This window comes from Falco peregrinus, chromosome 3 (assembly GCF_023634155.1).
Source record: "Falco peregrinus isolate bFalPer1 chromosome 3, bFalPer1.pri, whole genome shotgun sequence".
NCBI lineage: Eukaryota > Metazoa > Chordata > Aves > Falconiformes > Falconidae > Falco > Falco peregrinus.
The window spans coordinates 42,599,647-42,623,452 of record NC_073723.1 but is presented as its reverse complement, the minus strand read 5'-3'; the positions used below and the strand labels follow the sequence as shown (position 1 = coordinate 42,623,452).

At 40.7% G+C, this 23,806-nt stretch overlaps 1 protein-coding gene across 4 annotated transcripts in view; it reads left to right on the top strand.

The window, feature by feature from the left end:
- Positions 1-23,806, top strand: part of SULF1 (sulfatase 1) — a 127,273-nt gene that overhangs the window by 63,094 nt on the left and 40,373 nt on the right. For all 4 annotated transcript variants that reach the window (XM_055800017.1, XM_027791703.2, XM_055800016.1 and 1 more), the window contains 3 exons: positions 3,497-3,736; positions 15,608-15,759; positions 17,772-17,941. In XM_055800017.1, the coding sequence (XP_055655992.1) occupies positions 3,497-3,736; positions 15,608-15,759; positions 17,772-17,941 (562 nt within the window). The remainder of the gene's footprint in view (positions 1-3,496; positions 3,737-15,607; positions 15,760-17,771; positions 17,942-23,806) is intronic.

Here is a 23,806-nt window from a genome sequence, read left to right as displayed (position 1 = left end):
AAATGATATACAGAGGAGATATCCAAAGTAACATTTGCAAGAGGCAGGGAGCTTGCATTTAGTTAGTGCTCAAAGCGTAGGAGTATGCACATCTTCCTATTGATCTGCAACAGTCCCCAGAGTTCTGCATTCTGAATGCAAAGAAGTTCAGCAGAGGTGCTGCCTCATTCAACTTATCAGATAAAACCCACAAATTGCTCCACAACTCCAGTCAGTTCCTACCAATGCTGGGAGGAACATGTCACAGAGAAAGAATATTACAGATACTTAGCTGGTGGAGAGCAACTTAAGTAGTGTGAAGCAGCCTGACCCACAGCTTATGAAGAAACTCAGCAAATACTGGGGCCCAGAAGCTAGGAAGTGACTGGTTAAATTGTTCCTCTGCGCATTTTCTTTCCCCCACCAAGATCCTGAGGGTAGAGAAATAACTGTCCAACACTGAGGCAAATGGGCATCTGCTCAAGGCAAAGCACCAGCTCCCAGAACTGCCTAGAACTACTGCCCCTCTGGACACAACATGCAACAGTGGCCCCAGCTACTGGGGTCAGGTCTGTACTCTGTTCAGGCATGAGTACAGGTATTTACAACTTTCTGCTCACTCTTTAGTCTCTTCCCCTGTCCTCCAGGTTCTCTATCACTTGCACACATCAGAACCTCAAACCATGACCCCCCCAATCACTCTTATAATCTCACAGTAAATAATATCTTGCATAATGTCAGAAATGAATCAAAACTAGTGAATATGTTGGTTGTTCCAGTGTTTCTAACCCAGAAACCTTTGAGATGTCAGAGAATTGGAAAAGGTTAAAAAAAAAAAAAAAAAGAAAAAAAAGGAGGGGAAAAATCCATTTGAGACAATTACCTTTTTCTGCACCACACAGTAAAATCCATATAACCCATTCACCGAGTACAGTGCTGGGTGAAGAGAACACAGCATGACCTGGACACATCACATCAGGCATAAGTTGCCTGGTTTGCTTTCCAACTTAACTATAACTAAAGCACTAAAAATCATAAGCTGAAAAAATGGGGACATGTGCTGAGATCTGAGAAAGTCCATCACCTTCCAGCGGCCCTGCACACAACCCGTATAAAGACAAGGTGGCTCTAGCCATCCCTTTGTAGAGATGCCCACCTGTGATATACCTGGATAAAAATCCACAGCAACTTTAAGACTTGTTACAAAACCTTGGTTACCAAACATATTTCTTGATATATAAGAACAGATTGAGAAGTGACACTGAATTTCTTGCCTGACAAAACTTGCTAACTTCTGTGTCCAAAGTGGCCATTCCCAGTTATCTGGTTTCCCTCAGGTGCTCCCCAATCGGTCACGTAGAGCACAAGTGTCCTGCTGTCAGACAGCGCCTGAGTACATGTGCCCTGAAGACTGTGGGCCAGATGGTAAAGAGCACAAGCTGTGAGGACAGCTACAGACAGCAAAGGATTATAACTTATATCAGCAAATTTTATCTCCTTCTTGTGTTTTGTTTTCCAAATGAGGAAGTCTCACCTGCTTTGAAGTGCCGATTCCAGAATTTCCAGAGGGCGTAAATCTATTGTCAGTGTCAGTAAGTGCATACCTGGAGGAAAAACTTACTCATAAACAGCAGGTTTGCAAGAGCAGAGGGCTGATCAAGCAGAGGAATGAGGAAGTGCTCTAACAGCTACTCATTTATAATGCATAGAGGCATGAAAGTGCACATCAGCTCTGTTGCTGTTACCATGCATTAGTGTACCTGAACTTTCCATCTGAGGACCTCAAACCACTTTACAGCTGAGCTCTCAATAATAAACTGTGACATTTCAAAACTGGGAGAGCTATGGCAAAACCAAAACAAAGCAAAGCAAAAACTACAAAGAAAAAGCCAGCCTGGAGTCTGAAATAAAGACACGTAGAATGAGGTTTATCTCTCATTTGACTTTTGCTCAACAACTCAGTGAAATGTTCCTACTCATACAAATGGAACCTTTTGTGTTCAGGGACCTCTCCGTTGCTCCCCTGCTTCTCTATAGCTCTAAACACATGGGGTTTGTCTGTATTGAGGTCAGGAAAGCACAAATGCAGATCCTCTGCATTTAGAAAAGAAGAGCCGTGAAAGGGGAAGAGTCCAAAATGATGATGATGACTTACATGCAGGGTATTGACTGTATCCTTAAAGACACAGACATTGGCACTGCACAAGGAAATGCTGAAGAGCTAACTACCTTTTCCTTCTCTTAACCAAATAATTTTGATGCGCTGACTCCTTAGCCCAAAATCAAAAGAGCATGCTTTAACTTTAACTGGTAAGGTAATTTGTAAGATTTTACTGCTTATACCTAAAGCTGAGCCTCCTTGGCAGTTTTGCGGTTTTACAGCCATGTCTTCCATTGTTTTAAAACTTTTTTTTTAATTTAATTTTCAAGTGACCCAAACAAAACCACTAAGATAAACTTTTATCTTACCAGTGGAATCAATGGATTTAAATTTAAAACCTTGACTACAAACTGTACAAAATTAATTGTGAAACCAAAGAAAAAAAATAAAGTATCCAGAAACCACTTTTTACTACCAGAACTGTGGAAGTATTACAGTTCACAGACTTGTTTCCTGGGCACATAGTGATATATCCATGGTTCACCCTCACCCTTCAGTCTCCGCTCTGCTGTATAACAGAAAGAGCTAAGTTTGACAGCTGTCAGCAAACACTGACAGACCTTATCAGGAGCTGCTCAGTCTTTCTGCAATCAGAAGTCTGCAAGCCCTGCCTGTCTCACCTTGTTGTTCATGACGACGTTTTGAAGGATCCCAGAAATTTCTTTAAACTGGATCAATGCAATTTCTTGAGAAAGGTGCTGAATTTTGCCTTTTTTTTTTTTTATACAGATTTATCCCCAAAAGCTCATTTTGAGCACAGTGCTTTAGTATTGGAGCCAGTCATGCTGATCCAATGTCCACAGAAATTTTCCTCTAGAAAAACTGTTACTGAATTCTCTCTCTCTCCTCCTCCCATCTCTCATTCCCTCTTTTGCATTCTCTGTTCTCCCCCCACCCCCCACCCCCACCCACCCCTTTATCTCTCTGGTTATCTGATAAAATGGGAAGAATTGTAACAGAATAATTGGTAATCTCAGCATTTTACATATTTTACTAGTACATTGACTAATGATGCAGTCTGTGTAACATACTGTTTTCCTACAGCTACATTTGAAGAACTATTGACCTATAAATCTGATACAGCTCTGAAGCTTTAACACTGTATTTCTAGATTAGCTTGTATTTTAACTTTGTTTTGAAGCCTGAGAAAAAAGAACTCGGTCTTTCCATAATCCTGAAAAATATTTTTGGTGACATAATAAAAATTTCATATTTCCTCCTAAAATTACTTAAGCTAAAGAGTAGAACAGACTGATGTCCAAAGGCAAGCTAATCACTGATACTTTCAATAACATAATAGCAGCCAATATATTCTATTTTTTGCAGCACGGTGATGATCAGTACCTCTTATTGCAGGGTCCTTGCAAGTGATGAATAAAACCAGAAGGATTATGGAGAATGGAGGAGCCTCTTTTATCAATGCTTTTGTAACCACCCCAATGTGCTGCCCATCGCGTTCCTCCATGCTAACTGGGAAGTATGTGCACAACCACAACATCTACACCAACAATGAAAACTGCTCTTCTCCCTCATGGCAGGCTACTCATGAGCCACGTACCTTCGCCGTGTATCTCAATAACACTGGGTATAGAACAGGTAAGAGAAAAATCAACAGTAGTTTTTTGTTTAAAGTGAAGATGGCAGATGAGCGATGGGCAGACGATCGCTGCCTAAAATGAAGTGACTGTTGTCCCAAATTAGGATTACAGAGCAGAGGTTTAATGTTATGGAGAGGAAGGATAGTATTGCCTGTGGGTCCAGATCCACAGCTAAAAGCCATGTAAAGAAGCTCAGTTGTAATGGAGCAGCATATTTTCACATTTGGATGTCCCAGGTGGGAAATAAGCTGTTGGGTAGTTACACCTAGTGTGAAAGAGGTACATTTTAGTGGCATTGTGGGTCTGAACTGGCAGTTCCAGCTGTGATTATGGTCAGTATTATGGCCTGCTTGAGGACAGCTGCTAACAGTTATGGAAGAAGATGTCAGGGCCAGGCTGGGGACTGGTGCCAAAGACCTCACAGGAGAGAAGTGCCTGTCACGGGAGTGAAACAAGGTGAACGGTATAATTTAAACTTTGCCATGAGGCAATATTTCATTTACATTTTCTGAAAAGGAGTAGAAACATGCTTTTAAGAATGATTGTTCTACTGTGTACCAGTAAGATTTGATAGTTTTCTTGTAAATTCCTGGTGGTTTTCCGTAGTCAGGAGATCCCTTTCCCGTCTACAAAGAACTCTTCTTATTCCTCTCGTCTGTGCTTCAGCTTGATGTAAAACCTGATTCATTTCTGCATCACCTATCCCCTAAGATTCAATCTATAGTCACATTAGGCTCCAGCCTGACTCCCCTTTGCAAGGTACAGGAGTTGTACAAGGTCATCAGAGTGCAGTTTGTCCAGAAGCGTCGTTTGACTACAAAGACTTCTCTTTACAGGACCGATGAAGCAATGGTCTCCGTGCCAACTGCGTTCCTTACAATGTAATTGGTAGCAAAGAAATTTGTCTCTATCAGTGACTTAGGCACAAGAACGGATCGCTTTCAAAACATATAGCAGGCAAATGTCTCCATGCTGTCTGCTTGTCCTAATTCTCTTCATTCTGCTATACCCAATGCCTCAAATTTATCTGCCTGTTTGCCATCTTTTCTTCATCACACAGACAGCTCTTTCTTTTTTCTTCTGTCTCTTTGTATCTGTAGTTCTGGAAAGCTTCTGCATCCTGTGTAAAAAGCATAAACAGTCAAATATTTAACTTCTTTGGACCTGGTGCTAGCTCTGACATATGGACTGAATAGTACTTCAGTCTCTATTAAGCTGGTTTCAGTGAAGTTGCCATCTGAGTACAGCGCTGCTAAACTTGAGTAAAGGTCAGCATCAAGACTTTGGAGGAGAAGAAGAGGGGAGAGAGAACTAGCAATCACTTCTAGAAAAGGTGCTGAATTTGCCCTAGAATATAAGCTTCATCTCATGGCATTTGTCTCAGAAATGCTTTCTGTTTGACTTACGGCTGCACCATGTGGGACCTGCCTTTCCTGCTCTTAAAAAAATCTAGGATCTTACTGATTTATAATCTAATACTTGCTCAGCTGAATATCTTATGCATAAACTGGGTAGCTCTGTCACTAGCCTTCTCTGCCATTTGAGGGGTAAACACTCTGCTTTGGTTATATCTTCTGCACTACCTTGTATTAAGAAGGCATGTGGAGATGTCCACTAAATGCAGACTTGGCCCTATTAAATGGAAAGGAAAAAAGGATTACCAAAAAAAAAAGATGAAAAGGAAAAAAAAATCCCTTTCCAAAGGCAGGCAGAGAGAACATCACTCCTAAAACTGTCAGGGTAGGTGAGTTTTAACAAGGGGCAGGAAGGAGAAAAAGGAAATGGAAACAAATGAAGATACTTGTATGAAACCCTAATTCTGACCAAGGTACGTTGTTTGAACCTATAGTGATGTGGTCCCAAAGAATTTATCCATTTACCTCTTATAAGATAAACCTACCTTCTAATTACCTCACCATTATTTTCTGAAGTAGCAGCTTAATTAACAGCAGATCTTACATTTTTCAAGGACAGTGTTGCCTCATTAAAAAGTCATCAAAAGTCCACTAACCAACTAATAATCTACACTTCACAGCTAGAAGTTTAATAAAGTTGTAATGACACAAGAATACCTGGGAGTCAAAAATAATTGGGAAGGAAAAAGAAGGAACTGGGGAGACAGAGTGGCTATATGCCACGTAGGCTAGTTGTGACTCTGCGCTGATATTGCAGCCATTATGGGTATTTGCCCTGTGCATATTTACATGTTTTGAGAGGAAATTAGTATCCTCCTCAATGGGAAACTGGGGAAGAGAAAGAGAAGTGAGTGACCCAAGGCCACTCACAGTTTGGTGACAGTCCTGGTAAGGCACTGGTCTGGAGAGCTCCAGTCCAGATGAGACAATGTGCGATACCTGCAACCTGGTTCTGAGGATTTAACTCTCACTTTTTGCATAGTCAAATTATTATATAAGCTGGTGGAAATAAAGGAGTGGGAAAGTATTTATGTAATGTCCTTACTTGTGTTCACTCCAAATAGTTTCCAACATCTATAAAGCATTTGTTGTCTAAACCTGTCACAGCCTTAACTAAACCTCTATATTGCAACTGATCACATGTGGGCAGACTGCTTATGAGAGTCTTGCTGAAGCCATGAGGACTCCACACAAGCACAGCAGGCCGTTTAAAGAGAGGTCTGAAATGTGTTCTAACAAACTGCAGTCATAATTAGAGCCCACCGGGAAAACCTGTCAAAGAACAGAATGTTGGTTTTTTCCTTTTTCTATTTTACTCTTCTACTGTTCTACTCTGATGTGCCCTAATAGATATGTTGCATTTCATGGAAGCATCCTTTTTTAAAGATTATATGTCAGTGCTATATCATAGGCAGGAAACCCACTGGGTGCTAGCAGGGCAGACAATATTTAGAAACACACTACCAAACCAAAATCACCTTTTGTTTATAAATATGATTTTTTAAAAATCCCAAAACAATTAAGGCTATTTCAATGTTTATGGTTTCCCTTACTCACAAGCTGTATGCTAATGCAACAAGTCAGATGCACAGTTTCCTGACTGTTGAAGGTCCACAGAATTGGTAATATTAAACTAGTACTTGCAGGAAATAGCAGGAAAGGCACAGTAAATAGGTAGAAAAAGAAAATAAAGCAAATCTAGAGAGCTTCAGAGAGATGAGACATTTGTTTTAATTACATAGGTTCCAGCTGCTTGTACTGGGGAGGAAAAAGGGTCACCTGTATTCACTTCCAAATTTTTTGGAAATTGTGAGAAAAGCTTGAGAAGTTTTCTTTCATCTTACAGTTTTTAATTTCAGTAGACATCCCTTCAGATATTTAAAATCAGAAATTTTATTCGTAAGGTTATTAGATGCAAAAGTTAGAGATTTTGCTTTGCACTTTCCAAAGTATTAGCTGGTTATTTGAATTCTTTCAGTCCTCCCTGCAATATTGTTGAAGTCTCTTACTCTTTTTACCTTCCACTGTTCTGCCCCAGCCCTACAGCACATAGCCTTGGCCTCTCAGATGTGCCTTTTGGTATTACCAGTTCAGTCTGCCATGCACCTACACAAACACAAAGGAAAACTCCACGAGTGTACTACCTCAACCTTGGCTTCCTCCAGGAGGCAAGGAGGATTGTGCTACATCTTAGTAACCGAGCAGTAGCCGAGCATTATCTTAGTGTTTTAGAAGGCAGAGCCATGACAGCAACACAGCCATTATCCATGATACATAAATACAACAACCATTTTATTGTTAAATAGCATGTCACACTCTGTATACTGCAGGATTTTACATTGTTACCAGCTGAAGTGTCATCCCTTTACAAATATGATGGGAAATGTAAGTTTAAAATCCTCATCCTTTCTTAAGGTCTATGCACTCAGAGCCCTCTCTACCTAGTGTTACTTTGTAGAATTGTCCTCACTCCTCTTAGCCCTTCACAGCCAGTAAACTACGCAGGAGAGCAGAGCAATCTGCCCTGGCCCAGCAACTGCTGACATGCCAAACTCAGGACCAGGCTCTCCCCTTATGAAATCCCACCTGAAAGAACAGAGATGCCCAAATTAAGCAATTAGTTCCTTACATTTTTTAGAATTGTCTTTGGGAAGATGTATTTCCCAGTATTTTATTTCTTGCTCAGAGGTGTCAAATGATCAAAATAACATTCAGGATTCATGCATGCAAGTGTCCTGGTGGTATTCTCAGCATTCCATGGGACAAAAATGGTAACATAGCAAAGTTAAGCAACTTGAACATTGATTTGTAAATGCTAGAGTTTGTAAAACTCAAAACTCAAGAAGTGACTGGGCATCAAGATGTCACTGTCCGGCATGTTTTGACAGTCACTAACTCCTGTTTAGCGATGAACAGAAATGGTCACTTGGTTGACATCTAGTTGATATGTTCAACAGTACATGTCAGCTGCTGATGTGTGTCAGTTGACATCTGTCACTTCTGGGTACATTTAGTGTAGTGACCAAAGTACTAATAAAATTCTGAGAGGACAGGAGACTGAAAGCTAAGGAGAATTTAAACTGTGCACCATTCCCTTCTGACATATAGGGACAAGTTGATCTCTCATAAAGGTAGCAAAAGCTATGCCTCCTGAAGGTGTGGCCATACAGTAAGTTTCCTCTGGAGGCAAAACCAGTGTGTTTCCTGTTTGCAGCCTTACAGTACAATTCACTGCCAGCACAGGCTAATTTTAATCTGCAGCATTTCAGTGACCTAATTTGTATCCTCCCTCATGCACCCTTTCAAAACAGAGAGGGTGGCAGAATATGATATGGGGTGGGAATGAGTGAGCAGGGAATGAGGTTTTCAGAATATTTCTAAAGTGAAAATTGAGAGAGACAACTTCAAGCTTTCACTTTCTTTTTTAATTGGTATAGAAGATGCTGGGGAGCACCAAACATAATTGAACTTGTAAATACTTGAAATAATTCAAAGCATGCCTCACTTTTCAGAATAAAATCACACTTTCAGTCAACCTAAGAAATGTATAAATGTAAAAATAAAAGTGAAATATGCTGAGTAGATTAAAATAGTCCACAGAAATGAAATGTAAAAGAGGGAAAGGCCAAAAAGGATAACATGCAGGATTTTCTAGTTCTATAGTATCGTGTGAAGTGAAACTTTTTTTGGTTTCTGTCCAGGACCTCATCAAAAACCACAGCATGTCTGCCTACTTGGGCTTAAAACAGAATTCTATGCTATTAAATACTGCACAGAAAACTGTACACTAAAAGATTTTTAGCAAGTTTATGCATTCAAGTGCTTCATTTAGGAAAATCTGGGTAGAACACTGGGCAACTATTTCATCTCTTGTTCACGTGGATGAATTATAGTCTTTAACTACATAATGACATATCAGTTTTTGGAGGGTGAAATTTCCTCAGTTTAAAAAGATAGACCATTTCTATCAAGACACATGATACTGGCATCTGCATCAGCAAGGATGGTGGTCTCGGATCCCCTCTCCAAAACTATCGCTTTCTAACTGAATAACTAAACAGATTGGAGTTTTACCATGTATATCGGGGCTGGGGGGTCAGGAGATGGGGCAGCTACAAGTTTTCAGATGTCTGCTGCAAGAAAGGTACCAGTGAGACTCGGGAGTCATTTCAGGCATCGTTGTGTCCTCCCCACTGTCCAAAAGCACTGCTGGCTCCCTTCAGCCTACCCCGTTAGGTGGAACAGTCTCCGCTCCTTGGTTTTCTCATCCCAGTTTTCTGGCCCTGCAGGACCTCACCTCAGCCTCTGCTCTGAGCCTTATTCCCCTGCTTGTCTGTCCTCAGGTCATTCCCACCCTCCCTCCCCTCCTGGGTCCAGTCAGTCCTTGACAGACATGTCCTGTTCCCACCACTTACTGTTAATGATCTCCTTTCCCAGCCTGATCAGCAAGTCTGCTTCTCCCCTCCCCCTTGCCTTGTCAGTCTGCTTCTTTCTCCTTTCTGCACTCACTGTTCAGTTTCTTGGTTGACATTGCCAGTCCCGGGCCCCCAAGCGCCCACTGCTTTCCCCGAACTCTCAGCTCCTTTTCTGGATCTCCTGCAGTTCCCCAAACTGCTTGTCCTTATCTGGTCACCTCCTGCCCTCTGCATTTCAATCATCTTTCTTCCACCTGCTGACACCACTCACAGATGGACAGGGAATAAAGTCCCAAGGTGACCAGATCTCCAGTGTATGTGAACTTCAGGTTGGTTTGGTTTTTTTTCAAAACTGAGCAAACTTTGCACAAATTTTCACTGGGATGATAAAAGACGCCTCCTTGAGAGACTCCATTCATGTTTTTGACAGATTTCATGGTCTCAGTGCAGAGCATGAAAGTGCTATCAAATGAAAGCTCCCATAATTTTTTTCAGATGTTAAATGTAATTCCTTTTCCATTACTGTGGTTCTCAAAGATGGCTACTGTTTGGGCTAAGAAGTTTCAAAAAATTCAGCCTGAGGCAGACATCCAGTTTGGAAAATTTCAGTCCAAATATAAGAAGTTATAAGCAACTGAAAACAGGGTCTTATAATGAGAAGTGTCAGACAACATCAATACTGGAAAGTGCTACCAGCTTGGCCCAGAATACAGGCTTTGTTAAAGACATCACCCAGGCAAACGATTGCTATATCAAGTTATAGGCTAATGCCTTTTGCAACTGCTGAGTTATAAAATCTTTAATGCTCTTTTTGGTTACGATGGTAAACCTGGCAGCAACTGGGAAAGACCCACAAAGTTGGAGAAAAAATAGAAAAACTGAGGTTTTCTGCTGTGGTTAAGTTACAAGACTGGGAACTGCAAAATCTGAATAATATTCTTGGCAATGCCACAGGCTTCCTCCATGACTTAGGTCTAGCTGAAGGGTAACTTTTTGGTGCCTCAGTTTCCTCACCATGTTTTTGGGACAGTGCTGATTTCATTTCCTAGGCAGTGCTGGCATACTGAACTGGCTTTCTGCACTTTAATGATGTGACACAGTAATCCTTCGTAATTTTTTAACAGAAAGGAAAAATCAAACTTCTCAGGTTTGAATCTGTTGCTTGGGAAGAAAGCAAAGAGGAATTTACTGGAATAATCCGGAAGTAGCAGTTTTGTTGGGCTCTGTCCCCAGAAGCACAGAATGACTGTGTGTCAGCCCTGAAATGTCATATAAACAGTGCTTCGCAACTCCTGTAAATCATTTCCTGACTTTGTTAAAGGAAGTGGGCTGTCTACTTAAAGCTCTTGTCTGGGTCACGGTGACTAAACCTTACTGCAACATGCCTTTTTAAAGGTTTGGGTTTGTTTTAAATCAGAAACATTCCCATAAGCCTCAATAAATAACAAGGGCGTAGAACATAATATATGTCCTTTGATCTGTGGAAGGGCAGAGATGTCTTGCCAGTAGATGTAGCCCAGTTCACCTGTACGCTAATCCACTAATGCTGACAGGAGTTAGGGGACTAATTCTATTGAGTAATACTGTAAATGTTAGTCATAAATGCTTGTAGAAAATACTGGGGAAAGAAGTGCTGGAAATTATGAGAATTTGTATCACATTCAGCTATATATATATCCTGGCTTCAAACTTCAGAGATCCCCTGGGTCAAATTCTCCTTGTCTTGCACCCATTGCAACCTGCTGGATCTCTTAGTTCAGTTCATGAATCATTAGCTAATTGCTAAAAGGAAAACAAAAGCCTGTATTAAGGCATCTATTCATGTTAGGTACCAAACGTATATTCTGCAGCCACTCCTGAGACACACAGTTGTCTGTGTAACTGTTCACCATGCCATGTGTTGTTTGCATAAACTTAATTGAACATACTCATACAGAATACAATTGTTCTGATACACTATGCTCCTCTACATGTGATTAAAAAATAACAGTGTGTCCTGGGAACAGTTAGCAAAACTGCCAGAATGCAGATAAAACCTGCCTTATTAAAATGCAAAAATCAGCATTTATCTTTCCTGTTATTCCTGTGGGGGCCATTACACACCACAATGAAAAGATGTCCCTTGAAATGGCATTAGTTTTTAATGAGGCTTTTACACATTGAATCATAATCTCTGTTTTATTAATTACAAGCAGAAATGGCTTCCTAAACCCTGTAAGTGCTGAGTACAAGTGGCTTCTAAAGCTGAGCATTCCCAGTGAGTACTCAGACTTGGGCAATTCAGCAAGTGTTAGGCTACAGCTAAGTTAGGGATGTGGGTTGACTCTACAAGCCAAGCACGTGAAGATCCAGCAAGGATATTTGCACGTCATGGTGTCAGCTCCTGGGCAGTTCTGTGACATATTCCATATCTCTTTAATTGTTTACAATCCTCTGGTTAACAAAAAACAGCTAGGAAACCTGTTGTGATTACTTGCTGATTATTTGCCCCCATGGACACTACTGTGCTTTTATTTTACTCTGGCCCTTGTCTTCATTCCCAGCATGAAGAACCAGACACTAACTGCTGATTCTGGGCTCCAGCTTGGACTCACTTGCCCTACCCTGTACTCAGGGGTACTCAGAAAACCCCATGGTGTAGGGACTGTACTCTTGTGATAGGGTAAAAGCCTGGCTTCTCCCTTCATCTGTCTAAACTACTCATACGCTCTTGAGCTTCTGACCAGCAAACCACTCTTGGTTAAAGTGATTTGGCAAATGTGATCCATTATCACGGCTACCACTGCTTCTACTAGTATACAGGGTATTTGACATGGGAACTGCTTTATTCTACAACAGGGGGAAACATCTATTTCTGCAAACTGTCACTCAAGGAGCTGCTTAAAACTTGACAGCCCTGAGATTATTTTAATGATAAAATACTAAATCATTGCCAACAGAAAGGTGAATGGTTCAGGCTGTCAATCCAAAGTCTCATAACATGCACCAAAATAGGGGTTCAGGAGGCCAAAGGGGAGATAACAAAACATTATTAAAGTTAGAAAATTAAGTAATCTAAAGTAAGGAAATTCCAAGATGAATTGGCCCCCATCAGCCCCAAACCTCCCTTTCCTTTTCTAAATTCAGTTTATCTTTTCTTGTCCTTATGCCCCAGGTCAATGTCATCTCTGCATTTCATGCTGGTGGCTTTCTCTCAGGTAATGCCTGAATATCAAACAAGAAAAGAAAGAGAGAAAGTGGCTGACTGTTCTTTGTTTTAGCACCAAACCTGAAACTGTGGGGACTTTCTTAGGTCCATAAAGAAACAACCTACAGTGGCATTAAACTGAGAAGCTGTACTAAGTGTTTCCTGATCATCTGTCTGCTAGAGTTTTTCAGAGCTTGGCCATTTTGAGACAGATTTTCATATCCACCTCTGTTATTTAAAAAGGCACTACATCAAAACCTACAGACACTAGAACTTCTTAGAGAAAAGCTTGCCAATTATTTTTAAATGAGCAAACCCATTTATTTTTCCCTAGCCTTTTTCTTGGAAATTGCTGAACTGCTTGGCTAAAATGTTCCATAAAACAAAATGCAGCCTGAGTCAGATAGTATGGAAACTATCATCGGTAATGATTGAAGTTTGGCAAGACTGTAAACGACAGAGTTCAGGTCTCTGTATTAGTCAGTCATCATTATAGGCAGGGCTGTCAAACCATCCTACATGATAAATTGCCATAACTTCCATTTCACAGCTTGAAAGCCTCTGTTCTTTGTGGGAGGCAGATTGGCAGTAGAGTCCTTTACAGATGAGCGCAGCATGTGGAGGTTCCCCAAGTTCATGCAGTAGCTGCTGGTGGATCTGGGATGGCATTCAGCAAGGCTGACCTCAGATCTCCCCTGTAACCACAGACTGTCCTTGATTTTGCTTGGCTTGGTAATGCTTCCTCTCTCTTGATCACATCATTCTCGCATACTTTTCTTCACTGTTCTCTCTCTCCCTGACTTCTCTTCCCCTGGCTTCCCTTCCCACAGTATTTCAGCCTTTACCCTTACACTTTTCCAGAACATCTGACTCCCTGAGAGTTTAACCCAGTTTGGCTGCCTTAGAGGAGAGGTATGGTTTCCATTCCGGGAGGCAACAGTACTGGGCACATATTCCCTCCCCATGATCACCCTCTTTACCTCAAGCTTCTTGACTTCTGGTTGGCCTCAGGAGAAAAAAGGAGAGAGTCTGGGTTGCTTTCTTGGTGGCTGTGGGAAGATGAGCTGGAAGCCTGGTCTAGTGTCCATGGGACTTGTTTATATGTCACATTCCACGTGGCATAGGGAAGTAACATTATATATATGACTGTAATCTCTGGTTAGTGACATTTGGCAGTTATATGCTTTGATTGCACCATATTTATGTTGCCTCAGGCAAGTCTTAATTATGAACATTTAGATTTTTCCACCAGTTTTCCCAGGAAGTTCACCATGCCCACATCAATCAGATCTGAATTATTTAAACCCTTTCACAAAAGTACTTTTTTGGTTAGGCTGAATGTGTCTAGGTTGAATGTGAGGTTTTCCAAAGTGACTTCATTTCCTAGTAGGAAACAAGTATGGGGCTTTGACGTATGTCCTGAGCCCAGCTGAGGCAGTGACACTGGGCAGCAGCTCTCTGCGGGCACGCCTGGCTGGCCGAGCTGGGGCCAGCAGCGAGGGCAGGGGCTGTGCACTGTGAGAGGTGCAGTGAGTGGGCAGCTACCACCCAGGGGAACTCCACCCCTGGAAAGGGAGAGGTCTCGGTCATTTCCTCCTTTTCAGAGGTGTCTTACTTTGTGAGCACTGGGAGTACCTTTGTGCTGACTTCTGGGGACACAGGCAGCAAAACTGCTAGCATGGGTACCATCCAGGGACTTGTAAACCTCAATAAAATTAAAAATGTAAACAGTGAAGTTACCCAGGCATCCCAGTAAATTGCTGGGACTGAGCTGGAGCTTATGAATCCCTAAACACCTATGTTGCAGGCCTGGTCAGGTATTTTGTCACTGCACTTCTCAGGCAGTGGTAAAGCAGGGCAGAGCCATCCTGACTGACTTTTTTCATCCAGGCTAAAGAACATACACAAGCCACTAAAGAGCTTCCATACCCATCTGTCCCTAGAAACAACACGGCTGCATCTGCCAGGGTACCATGCCAGTGTTAATCCTCCCTCCCAAAAACAGTTGGCTGCATTTTGGTGTCCGTATAACTTTGGCATAAGCAATTCACAACTCCCAGATAGCTGGAAGCCCACTGCATTATAAGATTGTTTTTCTTTTTACTTCTTTCCAGAGGAATTGGCAGGAAGACCTGCAAACCCTCCTGGGCCTAGTGGCAAAGGCTGAAAGGTTCAGTCTGCATGGATTCTCACTTGTGACCTGGAGCTAATGGAAAAAAATAACACTTAGTTTGGCAGGCTGGGTACAGGTGTTTGACCTCCAAGTCTTTGTTTCTTCATTAGTTTTGCCTTAGAGAAACTATCACAGCAAAGCAGGACAGGCATTCCCTCTTGCTCTACCCAAATGTGGCCCAGTGGAATGGAGATCTGGACTTCCCAGACCTTTTACGAAACCAACGAACACAGCCAGGTTGCCAAGCCCAAACTTTCAAACATCGGAAGCCAGGCTCCAAAACATCACAGGACTTGCTTAAAACCACAAGGTGTTTCTCAGATGTTTCCTCTGGGCACTGAAGCTTTATTACATTTTCAAGTGGAAACCAAGACAAACATACTAATTCTTAAAAAAACGTGAAAAAATTTCACGTGAGCACTAGATTTCAAAAGTTTAAGGAGAAAACCTAAAGTCACAAAGGCTTTCAACTCTCATAAAAACTCTGGAAATAACTTATTTTAATTTCAAAACCCTCTAAGGTATAAAAGGAACTTTTCTGATAAAGCAACACTGACTCATTCTAACACATTTTATCTTCATTCATACATGCTTTTGACTCAGACTAAAAGACTTGGATTGCAAAGCCTCATGTGTGTGTGTGTTCTTTTCTTTTTTTTTTTTTTTTTTACCTTCACAGCTTTTTTTGGGAAATACCTCAATGAATACAATGGCAGCTACATCCCTCCAGGGTGGAGAGAGTGGGTTGGATTAGTGAAGAACTCTCGCTTCTATAATTACACCATTTCTCGCAATGGTAACAAAGAGAAGCATGGATTTGATTATGCAAAGGTATTTTCCAGATACATAAATGCTGCATCATTAATCCATATAAAAATAACTTTCAGATAATTAATTAATTAACCAACTACAACCACAAAATTGAGATGTCATTTTCTCTCCAGGGCATTGCAGATTGATTTCCGCACGAGAATATTAAACATGCAACAGAAGAAAGCTTCCAAGGGCTCCTCAGTGGAGCCTGGTGATGTCTTCCTCCCTCCCTCTCTCTGCTAGAAATTGATAGTTTGTTGGCAGAAGCAAATTGTAAATAAAGTCTTTTCCCCAAAATAATTGTGCCCCTTGCACTACTGAACTTTAAAGTTGGCTAAGTGTTGTCAGTTATTACCCACATAAGAAACCTTAGTTAATGTTATTATCCTTATACAACGCACACCAAAAAAAAGGCTGTGCACCTGTGGTGTCGGACTCTGGGTATGACTATGATAGTAGCTTAGTGCGAGAACATGGCCATTGGAAAATTTCAGAGCTTGTTTGTGAGCTTGACAGACTTTGGAAAGTATGCCAAGGTGACCTGCCCACTGCCATGAAGTTTCTCAGAAAGACTTAGGAGTGCAGATCGCAGACTTTCCAGCCTGCAGAAAGCAATCTGGAGTTTCCTCAGGCTGTACCTCACAGAAGATGATACAGATGTTGCAGCTGTGGTTTCTGACCCATGTAATGAGATTTTGTTGGAAGCTCGTGATGCCTGTTTCTGATTTCCCCACTCACAGAAATTACATGATACTGATTATGTATTTATATAGAGTAAAAAAAAAAAAAAAATAAAGAATATTGGTTAGTTGTACATTCCTTACATACCCTGCATATGTAGGAAGAATAAATAGGGAAATAGGAGAGGAGTGGATGCTCTGGGAGAGCAGTCATACAGGCATTTCACTTCAACAGGCCACAAACCCAGAAATTATCACAACCATGGTGCCTTGCACTCATTACCCAGCTTGGAAACCAAAAGGTCACTCGCTGTCTCTTCTGTATCCTGGCAGGGATAGGATTGTAGCAACCAGGGCTACCACGTGTTCTTCAAGTGTGCTACAGGAGAGGGGAAGTGGCAGGGCGGACAGGGAGTGGGCAAGGAGGAGGTCACAGCTGGTTGCTTTGTCCTAGCACTGGCATGCGACACAGACCTTGTCCCTCAGGCTCTGCTTTTGCAGCTGTTCGGGGCCTCGAATACACAACATAAGATTAGTCATGCCTGGAAGTGCTTGAAATTACAAACATTGTCTCAGCACTTTCTCAATGAAGCTCGTGTTAGACCTCCAGGCCAACAGTGAATACTCCAAGGTGGCAGGTGGTTTAATTTAAGTTTTCATCTTTTTTTCTTAGTTCCATTTCCTCCCTTCCCCTTGTAGGCTTCCATTTGCCACCTTGGCTGTGGGTTAAGCCAGTTTATTAGTGAGTCACAACCTTAATCTCAGCAGCTGCACTGCTTAAAGTTGCACAATTAAATTAATAGAGCCTGCAGGAATTCAACTGCTCCCTCCACTCGCATTTGCAACTTCTTTGATAAAGATTTTTGCAATCTGTTGCAACTTTCTTCCACTTTGTACATATGCAAAAGTATACTCTGGACAAAGAGCATGCAAGAAATGTTTATGTAAACAGAAAACCAACATCAATGATTTGCTGTTAGGAGCCATTACTTTGTGAAAGTGTTTTATCAGTGAAATTCAAGAAACATATCTTTGTCAGTATAGTCTGTCATTTTAAATGTTACTTAGCATTGTATTACAAAATCTGGTAATCATATTTACTTAATGCCTTCTGCTGTATCTGATTTGCAAAATACTGTCTCATTTTATGTGGCATTGCCTGCTTAAGAAAGTAATTACTGCTCAGTCTCCCCTATGCTCCCTCGAATCATACATCTCTTTGATGGTATGTTTTTACTTCCTGATCTGAGCCTTAATGAGGACTTGAAAATAGCATAATAACATGATAGTATGTGATCTAATTAATCATGCACTTTGTAACTTTTGCTTTGTGTTAATCTTATGTTCCAGGACTACTTCACAGACCTAATCACTAATGAGAGCATTAATTACTTCAGAATGTCTAAGAGGATATATCCCCATAGGCCTATAATGATGGTCATCAGCCACGCTGCGCCCCATGGCCCCGAGGATTCAGCACCACAATTCTCAGAGCTCTACCCCAATGCTTCACAGCACATGTAAGTCAAAATCACATGCTGCCAGACCCACTCATATCTGCTTCTTGTGAGGTATTTGTTTACAACGACACTGCAGGAACAGAGAATTCAAATATAAGAAACTCATAGTAAGCAGTATATGTTTGCTTGTTTCTTTTGCCATGCTTGCTCCTCTCGGGGAAGAGAGTGACAGCTCTGACCATTATTAAAGCAGAGAGAAGCTTTTTTCCTCCTGGGAAGTTGTGGGAGATTAAAAGGTCAGTATTTGGCTTTGTAAGGGCAGCTTCTTACAATACCCTGAAAATATGTAGACACAGGTCAGGATCTGTTGGAAGGATATTACTTCCTTCATTTTCCTCGAAGATATGCACATCCTGGGCTCTAACTGAACGCATTAGGAGCAAAAACACCCTTTTGTAGCTTTTGAGGGCACCAGGTTTGTTTATAGACTGGATACAGGCAGATTCCCAAAATAGCCTATTAGACTGCATATTTAAGTAACATGCTTAACCTTTTCTGTTCATTACACTATAACAAAAAAAAAAAAACAAACCCCAAACTCTTTATTTTGTTTCTAGAACTGAAACCAGCTCCAGGTAAAAATCTTGGGTAGTCCTGGATTCCACGTCTTGCTTTATACCTTGAATATTCTGAATCCTTGTCCCCATAGTGAGATGTTACAGAAGCTTTCCATTGTCCTTCTGTCTACCATGGGCATGTAGACTGCTCTTTCCATTTGTGCTTAAACAATGTCTTTGCACCTCTTTCCACACAGAAAAAAAAACCCTTAATAAAATATTTTAACTGGATTGTACATTGATTTGGCTTCTGAAAATGAGGAGGAATCGGCTTCATCACACAGTGGGAAAGCTTCTTTGTCTACAAATTGCATTTTGGACACTTTGCAGCTCACACACAGGGATTATATTTTTTTGTAGTTACATTAACTACTTTAAAATTGCAAGGAGTAGCAGTTACTGCATAAACTGCCTGCATAAACTGACCACTAGTTGGAGCCAGAAAGAGACCTGCTGTTCATAGCACATGGTTAAATATTTGTTAGTTTGTGGGGGTTTATCCTCTTATTTGCTCCTACTTTCTAGATATGCCACTTTTCCTGACCTTACATCTTACCTACGTTTTTCTTATCCTATATTCTCAATGATCCCACATTCCTGAGTCTAGATTTTGCAAGTAATGCAAACCAGTCAACAAAGTTTCATAGTTATTTAGGTATTCAGGGTAATTTCTACCTGTACACAGAAGTGATGAGATTGAGATTTTGGTTTGTAAATATCCACTTCAATCAAGTAATCATCCTAAAGAATTATTATCAATTTTTAGAAAGCAGCAGGGAATGCTTGGGGGTGTGTTGGGGGGTGGAGGGGTGGTGTGGGTGGGGCAGGGGGACTATAACCAAGAGAGATTCCTTTTCTCTGTTTTTCCACTTTCTAAAAATCAGCAGTTTAGTTGAAGCATCCAGGTCATTGTGTCCCATTCTCTTTGCATCAGTCTGATCTCTTTTTGAACCGTGATAGCAGCTCCACCATGTTGTGATAACAAGTTCCACAGCATCACCCCATGTGTCACGAACAAAGGACTGCTTTTTCTTTCCTTCCAAACCTGGAGCTTGCCCATGCCACCAGTGTCCCCTGCTCCCCATCCTGTGAGGAATAATGAATAGTGACTACATCTAATTTAATGGACTCCTCCCATGTCCTCTTTCAGTCACCCCTTATCCTAGCAAGAGAGTTCTATCTATTTGTTCTCTCTCTGTTCAACAGATTGCTTCCCATTTAGTGGCACAGATTGCCTGGCCTCAGGCAAGCCATCCTGTCTGCTGGGGGACTATCCATCATACAGGAGGGTAGGATTCAAACTGTTTCCGCTTAGCTGTGGGGACCATGTCTGGAAGAAAAGCACTGAATCGTTGTATCTCACCCTGCCTCTCCCCAGGTCAAAGCAGCTCAATTTAGGCTCCATGCTCACTGTCTTTGGATAAAAGAGAGCTTGTAGCAACTTGCATTGGTTTATCATGCTCCTGACACTTTCTACGGCTTGGAGTTTACAGCCTACCTGTTTTCTAGCTTGTGCTGCTAGAACCAATGGTGTTGGTCTCCAAAATTTTACCTGCCTCTTCCTCTTAGATGGATTGCATGTTACTTGCAAAGATCAAGTAAAGATCCTAATTATCTGTTTGCAGACTTAGTTCTATTTGAGTACGTGTGCAAATTAATTTTTATTTGCTTGGACTCCTGAGATCTAGATACCTTGCTCTGCTAGGCTACTTGTGAGATAGCCCAGAATATGAAACTCAGCTCTACTTCTTCTGGTGTTGTTGATTTCTTGGCAACCTTTTTGCGAAGAGTTTTTTCTCTAGTGACCTCGAGAGATCCTTGCTGGATTGTTTTGTGTTTCTTATTGCACTGACTGGCTGTATGTGTTATAGTTCAGTCTGCAGACTAAGAAATGAGACAAATTGAAAATGAACTGCCAATTTGGGTGGCTGAAGCCTCCAAATAACTGATTTCTCTAGCAAAATTATTAGCAATGTACTCTAAAAGATATAAGTTCAGTTCTCACAGAAATATTTGGTCCTCCCCGTGAAAACAGCACAAGAACAATAAAATCCCTCCTGCCAAGGTTTGTGTAATTTGAACGTTTAACCCTTAGGTTTTCTTCCTTGGTGGTCAAACACCATTTGAATCTCTTTCTTTATGACCTTGGGTGGCAGCCATCTGACCTTGGATTTTGTTTTTAAAAATGTAGTTGCTATATCATGTTGCTGTAACACCTACCTCCAACAAAGAAGGGAAACCAGGTCAAAAGCTGCTTGCTGGCTTTACAAACTGAGATGGAAGGTTATACCTACAAACCAAGGATTAAGATAGCCTGACAACCACATGTGAGGGGAAGTTTTGCTTAAAAAGACAGTAGCTGAAACAGACCATTAAATTACATGATGTTTCTTTGCTGGTAAAGTGCCTGTCATTTGATTGAAATATTGCCTTTATAAATTTTTAACAAAACACAAACAAAAAGTTTGTTTAGAAGAACTTTTCCACTTGCACATATAAAGAGAGGAGTGGCTAAAGCAGGAAATACTCCAGTTCAGGGAGAGTTCTGCCCTCAAATATGGGTATCTGTTGGTCTCATTTTCCCACTTAACAATATGGAAAGAAGAAAGTTAAATGAATGCAGCAGCAAAGCCCATAAGATTTATGAAAAATCCATCAAAACCAAAAAGAAAACATACCATCATTACCTTACAGTCCTGTCCTCCTCAGTACAAGCAGCCTGATACACTGGCATGAAAGTCTTACAAGGAGAAGAAAGGTAATGATGTGTACACTGTTTAATCATCAATTTTAAGTGATCCCTGTTAATTGTCATTAGTGCCTGTTAACATGAAACACAGGCTATATCATACTGGAAGCAGCAGATACTCTATTGTTTTTAAGCATCCTTTTTCCCTCCCACTCTCCCACCTCTCCTCTCCTTAAAATATGTCCTATTTCTGACACCTAAAAATGTTTCTGAAAGTTCATCCTGGCTGCTATCACCATAATGAGTGATATATTTTTTGAAAATAAATCATACTAATGCATGTGCTCTAGCTATGCCCAGAAGTTTTTTTTCTGTGGAAGAAAATGGGACTGGAGAAAATGTACTAGATTAAAGCAGCACATATATTTTTGTTGGGGAGTAGGGGTGCTAGACCTTCAGAAATGTTGTTGCTAAATATGAAGTTAGACACAAGAGATGGCTCTTTAGGTATCCCTGGCAGCTATTACAGGGCAATCTTGTTCCATCAGACAGCTGAGCAAGAAAGGTCTGACTCAAAGGATGCTCTAATGAAAGCCTGAATTCTCATCTATGCTCAGGGCCTCTGGCACTTTAACTTCCCTTTACCTTCCAGTGTGAACCAGCCTTAGGGGAACTGTGAATCAGACCTAAGCTGTTTATAAGCTGTGAAATAAACAAACATTAGAAGCAAAAATCTGCGGGAGGCAGGTTTACTGAAGTATGTAAAAAATGAAAATCTGAGACACTGCTGGCTGTGCTGAGTTAAAGATCTTTGGGCTGGCAGCAGGACTGACAGCCAGATTTTATGGCTACCTGGAAGCGATCCTATTGACAAGCTAAAGATCTTAGGAGTAGCAGTTAGAAACGGTATCTGGGAAGATCAGAAAGCTTCCCAAGCCAATGTGAGAAAAGTTAGATGATATGGAAAGGCAGAGCTTTGTATTTCCATTTAAAGATAGTATGAAATGTGCTGATCAAGCAGGTCTGGCAGTAGCAGTGTGTTTGCAGTAATGAAGCATGAAGAACAATGCTCTTGTACCTCTGGATCCCCAGAGCAGTCTTAACTGTGAATTTGGGGTGTGAGATGGCTGCATGCAGGGTGCCTTCTAGTCACTAAGGCTGAGTCTCAAACATCTGCCAGTTACAATGGTATTTCTTGTAATGTGGACGCTTACCCATTAGAGTGGGATCATACATTGCATCAGTAATAAATCTTGACATGTCAGTGTGCCTTGTCACTGCTGGCCTGAGACCTGCTTGGACTCCTGACTTGGAGATAAATAATCAAGATCATCACACACATTGTGAGTGTGACTTTGAACAAGACTAGAAGAAATACTGTGATATAGAAATGCGGTAAGATTCTAGTTACACAATTAACTTCTGCAGTAGCAACAAATAATTTTTTCTAAAATAAAAAAAATAAAAAGGTGTTTTATTTAATGGGTAACAGCTTTGTTTGGTTGTTTTTTTTCTTTTTTCCTGAAATATAGCAGTGGTGTTACACTTCAGGAATGAAAATTTCATACCCAAATATATAAATATCCCTGGGTTTAAAAGATTCCCCTTTTCAAAGGCATAAAAGTAGACCCAGAATGGTGAAATCCAACTTCACATCAATACTGATCACACCACTGATCATGGTTTTTTGACTTTTGCTTTTGCCCAGAATGCAGGCTTCCTGCTTTCCAAGAATGGTGTCTAAGGCTGAATGTCTACTTTCCCTGGAAACAAAGGATTTGCTTCCTTTGTATATTTACACTTCTTCTGAAGGAACATGACCACTTATGCAATGTCTGCTAATTATATTTCAAATAATAATTTAGGTGTTAATTTTGTACAGAAACTATTTATTTTTCACAATTTGTTTTACCATAGGTATTATTTTAAAATATTGTTGACTTTTATTTTTATGAAATGAAAATGTTCCTGGGGCATGTAAGTACTGTATTATTTTCACTAACTGGAGGACTCCCAATCCAAACAGAACACTAGCCAAACACTTTTGGGATAAAAACCCCTGAGAACTCTATGGAATTATCCAAACCCAACATTTTTAGGCAGTATTTTTGTGAACATAATTTTCTTCTGTTGAATAGAAACAGGACGGAATTAAGTGATGGTAAATAGAGGCAAACACAAATAGTATGAGCGATTGAACAAATGTTTGTAAACTTGTTTGTTTCTTTCCACGTTAACCCATCTGTAATGGACATGTATACATGTAGATAATTTTTTAGAAAACAAATGTTAACTTGAAGTTGTACTGAGTTCTGGGAACTCTAAAAACATGCTGTACTCTGCTTTATTTCTTTTCCACACAGATACCACAACTGTGTAAACAGCATTAACCAAGCTGAATCTCCCATTGTTTTCTTAACCTGTAAAATACCTTTTTATAATAATGATTTGCAGAAAGGCTGTATTCCATTTGTTTCATTGAATATCACACAAAAAGCAGTTCAGTTACTAGTAGAAGACAGGGTAATTAATTTCTGAATGATCTGCCATTTGAAGACCTCATTTCAATAGGTCCTCAAGTACAAGCATCTGTTGTTTTGGGTTGGTGGGGTTTTTTAT